Genomic DNA, 19,634 nt, shown 5'->3' on the forward strand with positions numbered 1-19,634 from the left:
AAAGCTAACGACCATTAATTGAAGTTTCATCTGGACTTTAGGCAAATAACTGGCTGATATATTCAAAGAATTACAGGCCACCGTCTTCTTTTGAAAAACTTAACCCACTGGTGGCTTTACATTTCTATTCCTGAAGCCGAAGGAGACCTCAGCTTCTAAGATGAAAATAGCAGCTTTCTTCCAACTTAGGAACCAGTCAAATGAATGAGATTTCTACTTGGATTAAAAAAAAAAGTAATTAAAGTTAAACTGAGAATTAATTACCAATGTAAAGCTGAACTTCGCAAATGATTTTATTAGCAAATTCAACTATTAAAAGTGACAAGGTACAGTTTCTGACAATATTTTAGTCTAAGGCCTGAAATTGATGTGACCTATTTCAGAATATTTAGGATTGTTATAATGACAAAAGAAATTTGAAATATTTTGTTCATCATGCTTTTCATGTTCGAATACCAAGCCAACCTCCACCACCACCAGAAAAAGTCTCCCTCGCACAACACCTTGGTCGCACATGCTCGTGTCACCCTCTTTCCTTGGGGAATACAAGCACTCGTGCAGCCACATGGCGCAGAGCAGGGAACCGATCCAACTCGCTACATGCTCCGCAACGCTTGTGAAAGCAAACAGGAGGGCATAGCGTGCGGCCCATCTCCTTTCAACGGCAGTGCCAGCTCGAAAAGCTGAAACTAAACACATGAAAATAGGATTAGCACTTGGCAACCACTTCACAGAGCTGATGGACTTCTTATCTGCCCAGACACATTTCTAATAAAAGATCCTCAAATTGATAGCAAAATGCCTGATTTTTCTGCCATGGGAACATGACAGTTCAACATGAAAAATGCCAGTTCCAACCGCACAGAAGTTTACTGTAAACCATTTTGGTGCCCTACCAATATCAAAATAGATTTCTGGATGCAGTTTTACTTCATTTCCAGCTCTTTGATACTTCCTTCCTTGCCTGTTTTCAAACAGGAGAGTCTGGCTCCAGAAACTGCTTTTGGAAATACCTCTTTTTCTTGTTAATAGCCAGGCTTTGCCACGTGCAACATCGCAACAAAAAAAACTACTCATTTTTTAATCAGTGCAACAGTAATGCCTTAAAATTTAGAAAGCAAGTTACACTCCATTTTTTTGATCCAAATACAAGAGACTTCTGAAGTCATGATAGTTCAAATGACCTAGATGAGTTTTGGCACCCTGTTCCAGTTCTTGCCACAGGGAAACTCTAGGGTTTCAACACGTGAATCGTAAAGCAGCGTTAAGGAGATGTTTAGGTTCATTAGCTACAAGAGAACATTGGAAAAGATAAGAGCTCATCCAAAATGAACCGACTCCACCTTAACCCAAGGGGAATCAAGCTGCTGGACCATTAAACTAAAAAACGGGAGCTTAAGAAAAAGCTGAAAGTTGCCGCTAAGTACTCAAGTGCATTAGTGATGTCAGCAATACAAAGGTATTTCTGGGTCAAAAGCGTGAAAGAGGAATCGCTGGAGTGATCACAGATACAACTTTTAAGTCCAAGACACAATGTAGTAGGAAGTACCATATTATATAAATAAAAATATTGTGTGTTCACAAATTGTAATAAATGTGAAAACAAAAACCTCTGTGGCTTAGAATATCTTAGTAGTAAAGAAAATCCTAAATAAGGTGGAATTTCCCAGGAAAACATTCATTATTAATTCCTGGCTATAAACTACATACAGAGCATGAAATAGGTTGAAGTTGTAGAAGAGCACATCTGCAAAATCATATGAAGCCTAAGTTAAACAATCTAATTAGCAAGAAACACCAGTTAAACCTATATTGGTAAAAGCCTCAAACTACAGAACACTATAAACATATTAGCATCATCCTATTATTCACCTCTGGGTCAACACCAATGTTAGACCCATGTCTAAAAAGTTACAAGCACATTAAACAGATTTATTTAAATATAATAACAGAGCACATCCATGCCAGCTGCTGACATATGCTTTGACCAAATGCCATAGAGTATGACAGCTTCAAGATATCAAGGAAAAAAATAAAGAAAAATATTAAAATTCAGTATATATGTAAGTGCAGAAAGCTAAAATCACAACTGCAAAGACATCCATACTTCTAAACAAAAGACAAAAACAGATGAATAGGTGGTAAAGTTAAACAGAGCTATTGCAAACAAGCAGAAATCCATAAAAGGATACAAAATACACAGTCAAGAAGAAAGCCAGGAGAAAGAAAATGAAATTTTAGGGGAGAAGGGGGCAAAAGTACAAAAGTATAAAAATTCCTACTCATATTAAACAAGACAGCAAAAGAAATTCAGGCCATCTGAATCAGTGGTGCAGTAACACACAGGTAAGTGATTTCTTTAGTCTGCCTCTCTTGTCATCACATAATAAAAAACCAGGTCATTTGAACCAAAAGGCTGAAACATCTGATGGACATGTAAGAAAATGGCTCAGCTGTTCTCAAAAAACAGAACACACTAAGTTTCTATAGTAGATAAATGAAAAACAGCAAATAGTCAATACACAATCTTGAGGGTTTTTTTTAAAGGCAATAGCAAAAAAAAAAAAAGCAAGATTCACTGCAGTACGGGATAATTTGAGTAAACTAAGATCTTTGCTACAAAGGCTGGTTGTACTTCACATTCTTTGAATAGGTGAATGAAGGAGCGGATAATTCAATCACAACAGTTTTTCTGCACTTTTAGAAGACCCCTGGACAAAATTATATGACTAGAGAATACTAAAAAATATTAAACTGCTGTGCTTTGACGGAAAACAAAGCAAATGAATGGTCAGTATTCAAAGTGGTTCAGAGTCAACGTGTAATGCTCTAAGACCATACATATGAGCTAACATTTATACAATGCATTAAGAAAAAGCAGATCAACTGAGCAAAATCTGCAGAGGAAAAAAATTCAGCTCATGCATAACGTGAAGTTCTTCACTGGTGTCCAGTGTCAAGTTAGCTGCACAAACTACTTCAGGACAAATAAAACCCACTGCTAACGTATGCAAAACAGCACATCTTAGAGATCTCTCTAATATGCAATTTAATATTTCTAAAGCAACCTAGCAGCTCAGGAGATCTCTAGCTGTGTAACAGCGCAAGCTAGAACGCACAAGGAATAGAAGAATAAAAAGCTGCAATATCATTGTTAGCACAGCATTAAATAACTTTCATTAACAATTAAACATTAAATCTCTCTTCATATTCCACCCAACTCAAACATTTCACACTCCTCACTCACTCCATGGAATTAGCCAAACTCCCAAGAAGACTTCGTGTGCATTAGTAATGTCTGCAAGCAGGAAGGATGCACACAGGATAATTCTTACGCATGCAGTTTTCCAACAGACGTTTAGGCAAGCGGTCTCCCACAGGATTCTTGGGATACAAAGATATCAGAACCGAGAAGTAATGATTTTTAAATGGCGTTTCAAGCAGAATATCATCAGTTTTCTTTCAATGCTAATTTTAAGGTTACTTCCACCATACCTTCCCCAGCCTGTGTGCACACAACAAAATTACAAAACAACAGTTCACACAGCCTGGGTCACTGACCTAGCAGATACACCACATTAAATCTTCATAAATAGGAGAAATGAACTAAGAAGAAATTACTACTGTAAACCACAGGAACAGGACAGTGACCACAAACACTTCCTCCTCAAGCATCCTGAAGTAAAAATTCAACAAAACATTGCTTATTCCCTCGTTCCCTTTGGTAAGATCCTCTTTAGCAAAAAAAATGCTTTAACTGATGCAAAAAATGTTTATCATGAATTGATAGTCTATTTTGTAAAATTAAGATATCCTCTTCAGTGTGTATATTAAATGAGGGAAAAAATACTTAAAGCACCTAATATATCGTATAAAGCTGGGGTTTGAGTCTTTCTAAGAACTCCACAACTATAAACTACAAATTGTGCTTATTTATTTATATGGAATTAATCAGGATTACCACTTTCTTAGCAACTTAACTGGAGAACGAACTAAATCAAAAGCTTTCCATCAGGAAAATATTACTGTTTTCACAGTGCTGAGACATTATTGCTATTAAGAAGTCCTCCCCGCCCCCCCCCCCTTTTTTTCTTTTTTTTTTTTTTTTTTTTAAGATCAATATCCTCAGCGCATTGTATAGTTTATTCGAGGAGCAGAGCTGTGTTCCAGCAGGGTAACGCGAAGCAGCACGTCCGCAGCAGCCCGCCCGCGCGGGAGCCACCCCGGCCAGGCGCAGATCACCACCCCGACCACCATTCCCAAACACCGAACGACGACTTCTGATATTTTACTGCTTGAACTCCCAGGTCTTAACAGTCACAGAAAAGTAAATAAATACTAGTTATAACTAGTATTTAAGTTAAACATATGAGAAACTAATCTTGGCCTTGAATAATACTGCCACCACTGAAATCTGTTTCAGAAAAAGTCTCCACTGGCCAATGATTCAGAGAGAAGCCGCAGGAAGCCTACTTCCCCTCGCTGACTTCTCCAAACCAGGACAGACTCCTTACAGGAAAGTCATTAAAAAAATCAGCTAATAGAAAGAATTTCAGCTAGACCTCCTCATAAACATTTTAAAGTAAAACTGAAAAAAAAACCCACTACTGCATATTTAGAGAGACAAGCTGCAAACATACTGGCATATATATTATATAGAAGATTATTTCCACATCAAGCCAGTGCTGGTACAAAGAATTTGCTTTCTACTCGTACACAGCACCCAGCCTGACCTTGCACACATTTTTATAACTCGCAAGTGAGTGTTAAGAAACATGTCATACTGCTCGATGCGATCTTCTTAAACTCCTACTCCACTCCAATAGTCACCCCTCATCACCCTCTTCTTCGCAACACAGCAAACAAATTAGGTGATATTAAAGTCTAAGCCAGAATCTCTCACAAAAAGGTGACTAGCTTATTATTTTTAAAAAATGTCTAAGTAGTTTCCAGATTTCTCTGAGGATCTTCTGTTGAAGGTTTAACATCTTGCAAATCAGAAGGACACTTTATCATCAAGAATAACCAAATAGTTGTAAACTGTGCTGAAAAATTAGCAGGAGACAGTTAGGCCAGGTGACTTCTCTTTTTAAAGGCGTACCTCCATTTTTGTTTGCTGTTTCACTGTGATAAATAGTCAGTACAAGTGAGTATATACATCTCACATACATACATGTGTACATACATCTCAAATTTTAAGTGGAAGTGTTAGTTTATTAGCATAGGTTCATAAGCAAGCCAACTCATTCTGTTAGGAGATAACTAATAAAGCAAATAAACTCGCACTGCAGAAGCTATACACAGCTCAGGCCCTTGCAACTGAGGACAGGCACCAAAGCATCAGCACGACCCCGCTGAAAGGGAGCCTCAATCAGAGATTATTACCGCAATAGTTCACACCCGCACCGTGCACGCTCCGGCATCCGCAGACCCTTCCGCTATGGCCTGTTCATACATACAAGCGGTGCTGGCGGCTGCATATCTCGGGAGCTATAAGCAACCAAATTGCTTATATCAGATTGTACGCAACACCCAGAATACCACAAATCTGACATACAGTGTATTTATATGAAATAGGAATATCCACTGGAGTCCTGTGCTTAAGTGACTTGGGATGTAATTGAAACCTGAATATTTGTACTGTATTTTTAACTGGTGATATATTTAGAAATAATCAAGAAGCACATACAAAACCAAAACAAGCAAAAACCTTACACTTCTCAGTAACCTGAAAGGTCTATTACTCCCACCCCTTTTTGCCTTTATTACACTACTCAAACACCTTAGAAGAAGCATGCTATCTACAGCAGTATACGCTGTACCAATTTTAAAGACCTGTAATCAACATGTTATTAAAGACACTTGTTAAGTTCTGGGAGTCTTCCGCATCTTTGATCCTCCCCATTTCTAATTGTATTTTACTGTGGAGCTCCCCCATTGCCAGCCTGTCCCTTGAGGGAGGAACAGGTATTGATTCCAAGGGCTTCCAGAACCCCAGGGAGGGACAGAACAAACTTCCTGCTTCTGAATAATCTAACTTGCAATCTTAATGGCCTATATAGTTTATCACAGCCTTTCTAGTAATAAAGAAAGTTTATACCAACTTCAGTTTTATTCTTAACAATGTAATTCCATCTAGATCAAAGCTTTTACATTAATCTGAGGTCAGTTTCAAATGGCTACAAGAGGCAGGATTTAGCTTCAGGTGATGCTTGTTCCTTACTACTGTTTTTTTGTTTTATTCCAAGGTAAATGTCTCATTTTATCTTATATACAAAGCAACCAAGTAGACGTGCAGGGAACAGATTACTATTACAGAGACACAAATAACTGCTCGAAGTTATATAGGTTTTTCCTAAAATAATTCAACTGCGCTCGATTCTTCTTCAGAGCAGCGACTGGCTATTTATAGATAGGATCAAATGTCACTCATCAAACATTCAGGGCTACATAAAAGAACACAGGCATCCAGATCTGTAACCTCTGCTCATCTGTACCATTTTTATCAATGCGAAAAGGCAAGCATTGTTTACATTAAAGTTTTACTCCTTCTGGACACAGCGAGAAGCACTTCAGTCCTGGCCTGCTGAGCCACCAGCCTCGCACCTAACCTCCACCCGGATGCGTGGACTAGGATATCCTGCACCTCTCTGGTCGGACAAGAATCTTCAGGGCACATCTAAGATCAGGCTCCACACAACCCTCGGCGTAAAGACAGCGCTACCACCCTGGCCTCTAAAAACACAAAGGGCAGCACTTGCACGTGTGCATGGAGCACCCGCATCCTGGTCCCTCTGCCACCAGCAGGGCCTCAAGCGTGCCTCTCCCACCTGCCAAATATGAAAGTATTTGGAAGTGGAACATCCCATATTTAAATAAAGAAGACACTAGAAAAATCAGTTAGAAAGTAGGGGGAATTAGGATAAAGTTCATCCACTCTGCACGAAATATTAAATATTCATTGAGACAAAGAATCACAAGAGCCTCTCCCTCTTTGATTACTTGCTTTGATTCCCTCTTTGATTAAACACTCTGAGTTAGGGCAACATGGGGTCTGGTCCTAAGCATGGATGAAATGGGATGGGACATCAATATGGCACAAAAGCTCCTTCTACATATGAGGAAAGGGGGGAGAGCAGGGTACACCAGAACCTCCAGAATTCCTGCACCCGTACTTTTAACTTCCCATTCTGAAAAAAAGTCAGCTTCAGTGAATGCTTTATTTTGTGTATTTCAGCACTATATCCCCCCCTTGCTGACTTAATTTAGACATTTGACTTCAATGGACAAAAGTTCACCTATCAATTCCATTTTTGGACACCGTAAAGGATATCTTTTGTTAAAGCAGCAAAGAACAACCAGCACCACTATAACTACAGTGAGCTGAGAGCAGAACAATGAATACTGGAAAAGAATCATTCCCTGGTAAGATTTTACACATCAGAAAAGTAACTACTACACACACTCTGTAGATCTTTGAACCTAAGTATCGCATTTTCCAAAAGAAGGAAAAGAAAAAATCTTGCTTCAGATCTGTAATCTGCAAAACTTGTATCGCTTAAAAGGATAAATATATTCCCTGTCAACAGGAGTCAGCATACGTGATTACATCAGGAGAGCCTAAGCTGATAACTAGGATGCACGTTTCAGCCTAATGGGAAACAGAACAATAGTATCATGTAATATCAGAGCTTAATCACACTCACTTATGAGTTATTAAACACCACCCATTTGGACCAGTTTTTCCAATTCCACTCACACCAACCTTTCCTTACAAATACCAGGATGCAAGCTACAGAGGAGTATTTAAAAAAGAAATTCCCAGCGTTCATGACAAGATTCAGCTATTACGGCAGCCTACTGCTGACAAGGAGGGAAAAAAGTTACTTCTCCTAAGCCAACGTTTTGCAAAACAAGCAGCTGACATGACTGCAAACCCGTAGAGCGGTCTGCAGTACGAACTGATCAGTCTTTGCAAGCGCCGTTTTAGAGGGCTGCCTCCCGCGCGCAGCATGCTTCGCCTGGAGGAGCTGACGGGTTCTGGAGCCCACAAAGAACCAGGAGTCAGAAAGGGATCGTTCAAGGTAACAATGGGAAAAGGTGCGAGAACGACAGCGGTGAAGCGCTGCCGGGCGGCTCCCGGGGTACGAGGGCACAGCTCCCCGGCGAGCTCCCCTCCCTCCACAGGTTGCCACCGTCCCTCCGGTGGGGTCCCGGCGGTCTCCGCAGCCCTGGCCCGGGGTCCCAGCTCGGGCAGAGCCCGCTCGTGCCCGCGGAGCGCAGGCGGCGCGGCGGCTCCCCACGCGCGCTGCCGGCAGCGGCTTCAGGTGGCTCCCGGGGAGCGGGCACGGCCGCCGGCGGGGCGCGCGGTGGCCTCTACGGGCGCACGCGACGTGTCCGCGGCTGCCCGGCTCGCACGAGCGCGGAGCGGGGCACCGCCGCCGCGCACCTCCCTCGCGCCGCCCCGCGCGGCGGCACCTGCGGGCGCCGCCGCCGCCGCCCCCCGCCGCGCTGCCGCGGGGGCTCCGCCGCGCGCCCCAACCGCCGCCCGCAACGGCGACAGCGACGGCTCCGGCGCGCGCTCGCGGAGCCGCGGCCCGCCGCCCCCCGCGCCGCCGCCGCCCCCCAGCGCCCGGCGCTGACAGGGCTCGCCCGGCTCCTTACCTGCGAGGAGGCTCTGCGAGCTGCTGCGCGCGGCGGCGCCGGCCGGGCCCGGCTGCCCGAGGAGCAGGAGGGCGATCCAGAGGGAGCCGAGCAGCCGCCGGGCTCTCCCCGCCGCCATCGCTCCGCTCCCCGCGCCCGGCAGCCGGGCACCCAGCGCCGGCCCCTCCCCCGGGGGCTGCTCCTGCCTGCCGGCCGCCCCGGCCGCGCTCCGCGCTCCTCGGCCGCCGCGCTGCGCCCCTGCGGCACCCTGCGCAGGGGGCTGGTCCTCAGCGGGCGCCGGGAGCCCGGCGGGGAGGGGGGGACGCGCGGCCTCCCCGGAGCGCGGCCGCCGAGCGGGCAGGGAGGGAGCGAGCGAGCGAGCGGCCGCGCTCACTCCATCGCGGGCCGGTCCCAGCGCCGGGCTCCGCGGCTCCCTCGCACGGAGCCAGAGGGGCGCCCGCCGCGCGCGCTCCTCCCCCTCGCTCCCACCCACCGGCCCGCCCCCCGCGCGCATGCGCCCCGCGCGCTCCCCCCCCTCCCCCCGCCGCTCCCGGGGCGAGCGCCGCGCACGCGCTCCCTCCCGCGACGACCGACCCCCGCGCCAGGTGCGCGTGCGCGCGCCCGCCGAGCGCCGCCGCCCCCCTCCCCCCCGGCGGGGACGGGCGGCACGAGGCGGCGCGGCCGTTGGGGCGCCTCGGAGCGGGGCCGGGCCGGGCCGGGCCCCGGCGGCTCCTGGCGCTGAGAGCCGCCCCCGGGGCGCGGGGGGTGCGCGGGGGCCTGGGGGGTCGCCCCGCTCCTTGGCGCGGGGCCTCGAGTAGCAGCGCGGCGGCGGCGCGGAAGGAGGCCTCGCGCTTGGCGCCTGGTGACGGTCCGCAGGCCGCCCGCAGCGCTGGTCCGGCGGGTGCTGCAGGTGGCCCGGGCTGGGAACGGCGCGATGAAGTGTCTGGTGTTTAACCGAAATAAACTTCTTTTTCCCCCCTCTCTTACCCGAAGCACAATACGACTGCATAATCTGCCTACGTTACAAGGCAAGAAGACGTGCAAAAACAGCAATTACCAACTGCCAGCTTGGCGATTCTTGCAAATTTGGTTGGTCGGATGAGTCGCTGCAAAACAAGGAGTAATTGCGCTATGTGTTGCTGGGAACCTGCCGGGAGACACAGTAATCCTGCCTTAAGAACTACTGAAAAGAAATTCCCAAATCTTGTAAAAATACTAACTTGCAGAAACTTGTTCCTTGGGGGGGGGACTCTGCTGCTAAATACTGGATGTTGACTTTTGTAGTAATCATGTTTCTCAACAAACCAAAAGATAGATAAATGAGAAGAAAAGACTAAACATACTTTGAAAAGGCAAATGAAATGTATTTTCATCCTCCTGGGGGTAATTAGTTTTATACAGCATTTGCCATTCAAATAAAAATCATTTGAATGCTGCATCATTACCAGCCAGTTTTATTCTCACTGTTGCATCTTGTGTCCTTACAAAGAACACAATAAGAACTATAAATATACATTCCTCCTTCATTAATCATATGAAATGTAGCCTTGTATTTTTCCATCTCAGCTTCTTCCTCACGAAATTATATTTTTTTTAGAATATGCATGCTATTGCCACTCCTCATGTCCTTATTGACTAATTGAATTGTCTATTTCACTACATAAATTATGTAACACCAAGGCTGGAGAGGTGGTGGGGTAATCATGAGACAGCCATTCCCCTGGGGCATTACAAGACGTGAAACACGGCTAACTTGGGTACGATCCCCCAGATGCGTGCTTGTATCACAAAACGTTTTCAAACTGGTTCAAAATATTTTGTTGCAGAAAGCATTCCTGCTAAGGAACTGAGGCCAACTTCTAAGAAAGTTTGTTGTTTACCTGGATGAACTGCCGTACATGTGGTAAGGGTGTCCCTCTCAACACAGGCATCCTTATATTCCTGTGCAATTTATTCCTGATGTAGTGGGATTTGCAAGTTTGTCTGTTTGGAGGCTTTCCTGTGAATCAGAAGGCTGACGCACTTCACAGTGCGCCAAAATGCAGGTGTGCATTTATCTGCACATATGCATGCAGCAATGTGCAGGATGCTACTTCAGTGTTAGCATTACTACAAAGTATCAGCTAACCCAGTTGTCTGCGGCATTTTTCTTGTTTCATTCTTCTATAAATTTGTTCAGTGTTTCTGTTAGGAAACTGGAGTTTTGTCCTCCACTAAAAATATCCTGGAGCACTTTCACAATGATGAATAATTACCTGCTCGGAAGGCAAGGATGTTTGGTTTTCTCCATACGATTGCTTGCCTAGTTACACGGATATCTGATATGCCAGGAGGATTACCAGCAGTGAACTGTAATAATTTTTACTGAAAATGGAAGCACTGATTAAAAGCAGAATTGCTATTGCTAATTAATGTTAAAGTTGGTTAGCAATTCCCATCATTAAATCCTGTCTTCAGCCACTTTTAGTATTGCCAGACTAACTGTTGTGCTGAAATTTAAGTGTCTGGTTCATACCTCCGGTTAAATTTAAAAAACTTCTTCTATCATTTCATCTGTCAGGTCAGAGGAAAATGTTTCGCTTTGAAACAGGATCTTCAAGTCTGAAAACGAGAATGGCCTTTTTGTCCGAGACGTTACTGCTACCGCTCCCGCAAAAACTGCCACGTAAAAACCGACTGGAGATCCCGCTGGCGCTCAGCGGTGGCTGTAATCCCGCGGAGGTTTCTCCGCAGGGAGCGTGTCGCAGCCCGGGGCGGTGGGAGCCGCCGCCGGGCCTGCAGAGCCCTGGACGGCGCCGAGGCGGGAGGTATGGCGGGGCGCGGGGAACCCGTCCGTCCCGTCCACGCTGCTGCCCGGGCAGCTCCGAGCAGGACGCTCGCGGAGGAACCGGCAGCGGGGGCAAGAACTGGATGGGGGAAGAGCAAGTTGGCAGGCACGGAGGATCTGGAGGGAGCCAGGTTCTCCGGGGCGGTGAGAGGGAACCAGGAGTTGGAAGGGGAAACGGGGTCTGCTGGGGAGGGACAGAGCGAACCTCATCAGCAGGGAGCGTCTGGAAGCCAGTGGGTAGGGAGAAGACTGAAAACAGACTGGAAATGGGAGAAAACCAGAATTACCTGGAGAAGGACAGGGAATCAAGACCAGCGTGTTACTGAGCTAAGGGCTGAAAGAGACCTCGCTGGGCAAAGAGATGAGATGAGAGAGCTGGAGCAGGACCCCGAGGTGCAGCGAGGGCAACGGGCCGTGGGAGTTCCCTAGAGACAGGGTTATAGGTGTGGGAATAACACACAACCAAGGACAGGAGGCAGAGCACGGGAAAGAAAACAGAGGAGGATTTAGGAAAAGGGATGAAGACTGCCTGGAACACTGTCATGTCTCCACAGACACCAAATATCTGAAATACACTGAGAATGTATCTGGTCCTCTCCTAGTGCTGCTAGCAAACTACTAGATTCCTCATTTGCAGTAAGGTTCCACATTGCTGGTGGCCCACATGGATGTCACTGTAACAACACAAGATTAAACTGCTGGGGGGGTTAGGTTATCTCTAAATGGACGAGAAATGCACATGGAAAACAACATTAAAAGAACATTAGTTAGGCTGCAAAGTGAAACACCCCCAAGTTATGAAACACCAGAATAAAGGTTGCCAGTGCGAAAGGATATGTCTGGCTCAGACGATGAAGCAAGGTCAAGCAACACAGGTAAGGGCCTAAACAACTTCCACTTAATTTACTATAAAAATTAGATGCAGTTATTTTATGTTCCTTGCAAGGAGGTGCAGCAGAAGAAACCATCCTGGCATGACTAAGGTGGGTGACTGCTGCTGCAGGAAGGGGCTTCTGCCTCACAACGCCTATACAATGCAAAGCACAGTGCTTAAAACCGAGCTTTCACAGTGATGCACTAATTGTGTAATCTTCATTTCCTAGGTGCCTGATTTGACATTTTGAAGTCTGATTTGCAGAAGTGAAGAGCACTTACACATGTAACTGCAGCAAATGAGAATTTACTAACTTTGACTAAATCAGATGCTTTGCCATGTTGTATTTTCTGACAAAATCAGAAGTATTCGTAATTGGACATCTAAAATTAAAATAATTTTTTTTTACCATTCTCTTGGTATACCTCAATTCCTCATCCATAAAATAGGGGTAATACTAGTTCTCACAACTGTGTTGGAGAAAATGAATTAGACTTTGTGAAGCACTCACATCACAGTGATGAGTATCGCAGAAAGGCCCAGGAGGAAAAGAATAAATCTGTCTTCAGAACAATATTTGAATAGCATGCTGTAAATAAAGCATGGGCCACATAGTGAACAGCGAAGAGAAAATAAAATTATTACTTAGTGAGCACAGTCTATTCTGTACAATGAGTGAGGCAGGGAACCTGTTGAAAGAACAGCATGTGAGCTAATTACAATTAAATAGTGTATCATAATGCAAATGCACAAAAGAGAACAAATTACGGTTGCACAGGCCACCATAATGCTGGCATTTCTTAACTTTTAAACTCTTGAATAATTAAAAAAAAGAACTTAGACTGCAAACATATAATACACGTGTGTAAGTGATTCCACCACCCTTTAATAGTTGGAGACAATATATATACCTTATCTACCACAGCCATTGTTACATGGTTGAGTGGACAAAGTGTTTTTCTTCTCTTGGAGATTTTTAAGCCTTATAGCCAAGATTTAATACTGTCATTCAAATGTTGACATTGTATAGTTCTAAATTCAAAATTTACCTTATTTGGGAGTCTGCATAAGCAGTGGAGACCGACAGTATTCTCCAGAGAGAGATTCAGAGAAGGATCTTAATTCCAGTGATTATAATTTTGCTTTTTTGCTTCAAGTGCTTCATATTTCAAACCAGCCTATCTTTTTCTGGTGTAGAAGCACGGTTATGGAACAAAGGCAACTTCACTGAACTGTTGTGACTCCTCAGGCCCGAGGCTAGCACAGAACCTTTCTGATTCCTGGTGAGACTTGGAGCCACTTCAGAGCTGCTCTAAGATGCACTGGGTTATCTATTGCCCACGAGAAGGGTCTTGAAGCTAGGAGTCAACTGTTTAGTGGCACTCAAGTCCATCTTTCTGATCTTGATCTCTCTGCTGCTCAGCAGGATGAGAGGTGACACAATTGTTCCACCAGTTTTCCATTATCCAGAGAACCTCCCTTTACTGGCACCCTCCAGCAGCTGGTTAAGGTAACTTTGGGGTAGAAAGGGGCTGCAGTACAAATAAAGATTTGACTCATTATGTCTAAGACTTACAGCTACGAGATGTTGACCTTCCGTTTAATCAGCTGTGCTGCCTCCCTTGCGTATGAGGTATGAACTACAGCCACAGGCTTCTGACAGTGATGACCCATGTTTGATGAAGCCAGCATAGGTCCCCACACTGCTCCTAGCATCACAGTGCCCAGCAAGGTATGCTCTCTTTCATCATTCAGTAGGGACCCGATTTTTTTTCATTTTTCATATGTATTGGTCACAGGTGTGGTTTGGCAAACTGCTTTGAGGTTAAAAGTCATCCTCATGACTTTGCAAAGCAAATTCTAGGTTAGTGGGCCACTCGCCAAAAGCCCTCTAACCCCAGCACATACTTGTGTCATTCCTGAGGTCAACAGCTAGACAATTCCAACTCCTCACTGCAGTCAGGGAAGGTCATAAACTGAGGCAGACATTCCAATAACTAAGGTTAGTGCCCTGGCAAGTTTTGTAAAGGAAGACTGAGCTCCTTAGCTTGAGTCAGTGTCTAATAGGGAGTCTGAAATAAGAGCAGAGTAGTTGGTGTGAAATGCTTTTAATGGCTTCAGTTGCTGAGCAGAGGAGCTGTTGAGGTCTAATCCAATGTTTGTTTATTCAAAGATTTCAAATGCAGATAGAGGCAACCTCGAATCCAAAATGCAGGGATTACCAAATCTAATCCACTCTTTAAAGGAAAGAATAATGTATGTATTATCAGAATGTGCATAATGATGTGGAATGTGGCTACCTGGGCATTCAGAAGCAGAGAAATCCAGGTAACTCCAAGGGGAAAGCCTGATGATATTGCAGTCAATGGGAGTTTTGCTATCCATGTAACCAGAGTGAGATTTCATCTCTGGAAGCCTGTCATGGGATGTCGCTGTGCCAAAGACATTCACAACATTATCACTGACCCTTAGTTCGGTATTTTTCTCTCTCTGTTTTGGTGTTTATCATATAGTTTTTGTTCTCAGCTGAAATCATTACTGGAGACACACTGATAACTGAGTCTCCATTCTTCCTCCCCACTAGCAACCAGACACTTTTCCAGTGTCCAGCTTCTCACTGAGGTATTGCAACTCTTTTTGGACAGAAAGACTTCTTGTGCACACAATAAGAGAAGGGACAGATGGTCCATGCCCGCTCACGTGAACAGGATGAGCCTTCTCTGCAGCTTAAAAAACACATAAGCCAGACAAGGATTCCAGGCAGCGTTTATCCCAAAGCATTTCCAACAATCCCACAAGAATGTTAATTACTGACACAAACAATCTTGTTCTCATTCATATAATGGGAGTATCTAAAGGTCTTACCTGAGGTTGGGACCTATTGTATTAGACACTGCATGATCACACAGTAAAAGCAGGTCTTTGCCCCAGAGAGCTTCTGGTCTAGGAGGTTAGACTGGCAGGAAGTTAGGAGGGAAACAGAACCACGGAAAGGTGTTACGAGTCACCAAAGGCAGTGCAGCAGGTCTGCGATGAAGACAAATTTCACACCTCTTGAGTTCTCCTGCTTCAGTGCTGTGTCCACACTATCACATTTTCTCCTACGATCATGCCAGCAAAGGCAGGGAAGTGAGTTTGCTGCCACCTGAGAGCAGGCCAAAATGGAGAGGAAAAAAAAGAGAGAGGAGAAAGGCTAAAACAAAAGGAAGAGAACTGATACTTAGCACAAAGAAACCATACCAGTCCTTTGCCTCTGGGGAAGGGAAATCAGAGAAACAATCTCAGAACAGCAGCAGGGGATGCCTGGAAAACATATATACCTTTTTTTGTTACCTTACCGATTAGGCTGATGTGTTGGGCCATATGGCTGGGATCCTTAATTCCCCTCCTCCTTTGCATATGGCAGTTGCTCCAGTCCACCTGCCCCAACACCCCCCGCCATACACACTGCACTCACATGAGAGAAGAGGCTAAGGCACCTTCCTGGTGGCTACACTGCCCTGTAGGCTCCCTCCAGCTCTGACACCCATCCAGTGGTCAGGGGGTGGATCAGCTGCACTTGCTTTGTGGAGTCCTGGAAGAGGAGAGATGCAGCCAAATTGCCAGCACGTGAGATACAAATGGATCAGCCAGAGCTAGATGAGCAAGTCTGACGCAAAAAACTTGAGACTAGATAGATTTGATGCCCGTGTCAACACCGGCAGCTCCCACAGATGTCTGTGGTACTGGAGGTCAGCCATGGCTGCCTTGTACCTCAGGCTACTGCTTTAGGTGTCTGAAACTGAATATACATATAGAATAGTTCCAGGAGCCCCTCTTTGAAAATACTGGTGAAGGTATCCCTGTTTTAAACGGGGGAAACAGGAGGCAAAGAGAAGTTTTAGAATGCTGGGACAAAACGTTAAATATCAGCAAAATTGCCTCAGTCCACTAATAGAATAGTTCAAAACCAATGGCACACATCATTAGGATGATGGGGCATTCAGTGTGCGGGTTCACATCTAAGCCAGGAACACAGTTTTTAATAAACAGCAGATGTAGTGAAGGCAGGGAGGATGATCTGCAGAACATCAGATGACAGATCTGGACAGGGAGAGAGCCTGACAGGGAGAGAGCTGCAATGGGCAACCATCTTGTTCATACTCTTCTCAGGCAGCCCTTTAAAGTAGTCAAGAGTTTTGGCTCCACTTCCTCCTCCTGGAATGCTCCTCAAAACCTCATCACCCTTTCAAATACTGTGAGGGAATTTCTTATAAATGGAGTAGATTTTTCATGGAACGGATATTGGACTACTTCATTTTTACTACGGCATCTGAAAAAGGGAGAAGCTCAAATACTTGTAAAATTCAACTTCTTAGAAAAGATCTTCAGATTCATGTATCAGAAGCTTTGAAGATTGTACTGTGGGGTTATAGATGTAAATTTACCTATGCATAACACTGCAGGGACCTAATTTGACTCTCTGTATATCCAATAAATTAAATATCTTGTTACCAGTGCCAAAAAGCAACAGATCCAAGACCACATTTAGATTAGGTTTTCTACTCTCCAAGCTCTGAAGGATATCTGGAGTCCTGGAGGACTTCTCTTTTCTCCGTGACTTCCTGCCACATGATCTAAACAGCAGCTGATCATGGCATCTCCCAAAGTGCCCAACCTGTAGGATGGAGATGAGTTTCTACATTATGCGTCAAATATGGAGAAACAGGGTAAAACAGTCTCTTCCAAAATAAGCAGCTTGCATGCTGCCTGAGGAGCACAGATTGACAAAGAAGCATGTTCAAGGGTAACGGAGTAGCAGAGGAAACCAAAGTCTCCCAGCTTACTTTTTTTCTGAGTATAAGAATGGCAGCTTTTAAATGGACTCAGCTGGAATAATTCAGATGTTAAGATTCAAACTTTGCTGTTAGTGTTTACGTGGTTATCTTCATTTCTATCGGCAAGATCCAAACTGTTGCACCCTCCTACCAAGAAAGCCAGGGAGCCATTCTGCAGCACCTCTCTATGCTGCAGATATCTGGACAAGATCTTGGTTATGTAGCTCTTAAGAAGAGAGCATGGAGGTCTCTTTCCAAAGAGTTACAACATGGATAAGCCCTGATTTACTAAGGAGAGAAACAAGCTTCTGTTCCCAACAGTTTCCAGTTTGAAAGCAGAGCTATGCTTCACATCATTCTGCATAAATTTTATTTTTAAATCATTTCTAGCCTCTTGCAAATTCTAAGTATCTCCAAAAGAGAGGGCAAACTTGCCAGCATTTCTTCCTAGTTTTCAGCAGCCCAACTCCTTACCCCCATTAGTACTGTCTGAATCTTTCTCGGATGCAGGACTGAGCAATTTAGAGAAACAAGGGACAGTTTAAACAGAAAAGAATACATTTCATGCGGAGGGATGGTACTATACTGACAGCTCTAGCAGATAAAACGTGGGTAGCCTTCAAATAGGTAGTGTTTCACTCGCTAAGGCTGTCAGTCTGGCACTTTCCACACACATTAATTTTACTTTCTTTTTTTGTTTAAACATCCCTTCAGGGCAGCAGTTCCAAAAAAACACCACCATTCTACCACCTTTCCATGCCCCTCCCCAGGGACCGACGATCAAAGCCAGGAGAGCAAAACATGCAACTCTGATGGGATGTGAAATGCGGGTGATCATGCCGTGAACCCTTGTATCCTCCTGACAGATATACTGCACATTAAGCGCATCAGGGTCTGTACATCTGCTGTCACAGTGCGGTTTTACCACATCTTTTTGTTTCCTTAGTACCTGAATGGCAGCTTTAGAAATCAAATTACAGTCTGAGTAATTTGGCTGCTACAGGCTGCAGCCCCCTTACTGAGCCACTAAATCAGGCTAATTGAAACAACAAATATGCCTGAATAGCAGTTCCTTAAGAAAATGTTGCCCTTACAACACACTGCTTTTACTTCTAACGTAACTTGACTGGACTTACTGACTAGTTGGTATTTCTGGTACTGCATTTGAAGTTTATTGATTCTAAAAAATATGGAATGAGCCTCAAAGAGGTCAGAATGTTACTTTGTGCCCAGGCGACACACAAAGAGATTCAGAAATACGGAACGGAGCAAAAGGAACTGCACACAACTAAAGAAGGTCACTAGTTTATACCACCCGAGATCATTGGTTTTTGAAAATCACTGCCTGTTGGCAGTCATGTGCCTTGCCTGAAAAGATGTGACGGTCTGCATGATGAAGGTCCATCTAATCCACATCCTAGTTAACAGCTACCACATTGTAAGAAAATGGTGCACAGCTGTGTTGCTCCACCTACGTCCTCCTCCACTAATACACGTTTTTTGGGAATGCTCTTAGAAGGACCAAGGATTGAAATGGCACATCCTCCTTCAGCAAAGCATGAGCAACATGCCGGCAGGGAAGCCTGGAGGGAAGATACTCATAGACTGTACAAGTAGTGTACGTTTTGCATAAAAGGAAGATGCCTTCACACTCCACAGGCATTCAGCTAAAACAGTTCACTACCAAAAAATGGAGAGAATTTAGGTATTTGGAACCAACTTCCATTGCTAAAAATGGGGAATTCGGAGAGAAAGAGGTTCAGGCTATCAGAAGTACCTTTCATTTCTGAAAGTATAAAAGTGCATGTATTCAACAAGGAATTCATTTCTCAAAAAGGCTCTGATTCCACATTCAAAAACATACAGTGAGTGCTGAAAAGAAATTGAGGAAGAGAAATCTATATCATCTGGAATGAACATTTACATTCTACAAAGAGAAGAAATGGCATTTTTCAGATGAGAGCCCTCTGAGGCAGGTACCAAATAAGATATATTTGACAGAGGAAGAAAAGCTTTCTCACGAATCTAATGTTTTTCTAGCCCCAAATGGCTGCAATCTGCCTCTAAAACCCTCTTTCAGGCTGACGCTCGCTTCATGATCTGTTAGCTTTGTCTAAACCATGCTCACAAATGGTAGTCCAGCTTTTTCCTTCTGACCTCTAGCCCACTCACCAGATATCAGGTAACAGTCATCTGGCCCTGCTGGGGTTGCCGTTGCAATATCCGCAGCGAGCCGCTACTTCTCAAGCTGCCGGGTCATTCTAGGAAGTACTACTTCTGGAGAAGGCAGAGCAGGAGAAGACAAGGTATAGTATTACTGACATGCTTTTGATGTTTACTGCTACTACTGCTGTTAATGTATGTGTTTTTATTAAAGAACAGAGCTCAGGTATTATGCTTAGCTTAAAAACAAAGCTGTAAAAAAGCACCAATGAAGGATATCAGTAAAAAAAATCCCTTCACATAAAACTCC

At 44.7% G+C, this 19,634-nt stretch overlaps 1 protein-coding gene and 2 long non-coding RNA genes across 10 annotated transcripts in view; 1 reads left to right on the top strand and 2 right to left on the bottom strand.

Moving 5' to 3' along the window:
* The window catches only part of NEO1 (neogenin 1), a 216,225-nt gene extending 207,076 nt beyond the window's left edge, over positions 1–9,149 (bottom strand). For 4 of the 7 annotated variants that reach the window (XM_064517638.1, XM_064517637.1, XM_064517634.1 and 1 more), the window contains exon 1: positions 8,665–9,148. In XM_064517638.1, the coding sequence (XP_064373708.1) occupies positions 8,665–8,782 (118 nt within the window). In that variant the 5' untranslated portion in view covers positions 8,783–9,148. Of the gene's footprint in view, positions 1–8,664 lie in introns of all 7 variants that reach the window. The other 3 variants (XM_064517635.1, XM_064517632.1, XM_064517636.1) reach the window with 1 other exon arrangement.
* On the top strand, positions 7,547–10,079 carry LOC135329378 (uncharacterized). The gene is made up of 2 exons (XR_010390819.1): positions 7,547–8,084; positions 9,637–10,079. It is a non-coding gene; the product is annotated as an uncharacterized LOC135329378 (long non-coding RNA).
* A 5,019-nt stretch (positions 10,080–15,098) lies between these two features.
* The window catches only part of LOC112992289 (uncharacterized), a 121,911-nt gene continuing 117,375 nt past the window's right edge, over positions 15,099–19,634 (bottom strand). For both annotated transcript variants that reach the window (XR_010390818.1, XR_010390817.1), the window contains one exon: positions 15,099–19,438. This is a non-coding gene — a long non-coding RNA (uncharacterized LOC112992289). The remainder of the gene's footprint in view (positions 19,439–19,634) is intronic.

Source organism: Dromaius novaehollandiae, chromosome 10, assembly GCF_036370855.1.
Source record: "Dromaius novaehollandiae isolate bDroNov1 chromosome 10, bDroNov1.hap1, whole genome shotgun sequence".
NCBI lineage: Eukaryota > Metazoa > Chordata > Aves > Casuariiformes > Dromaiidae > Dromaius > Dromaius novaehollandiae.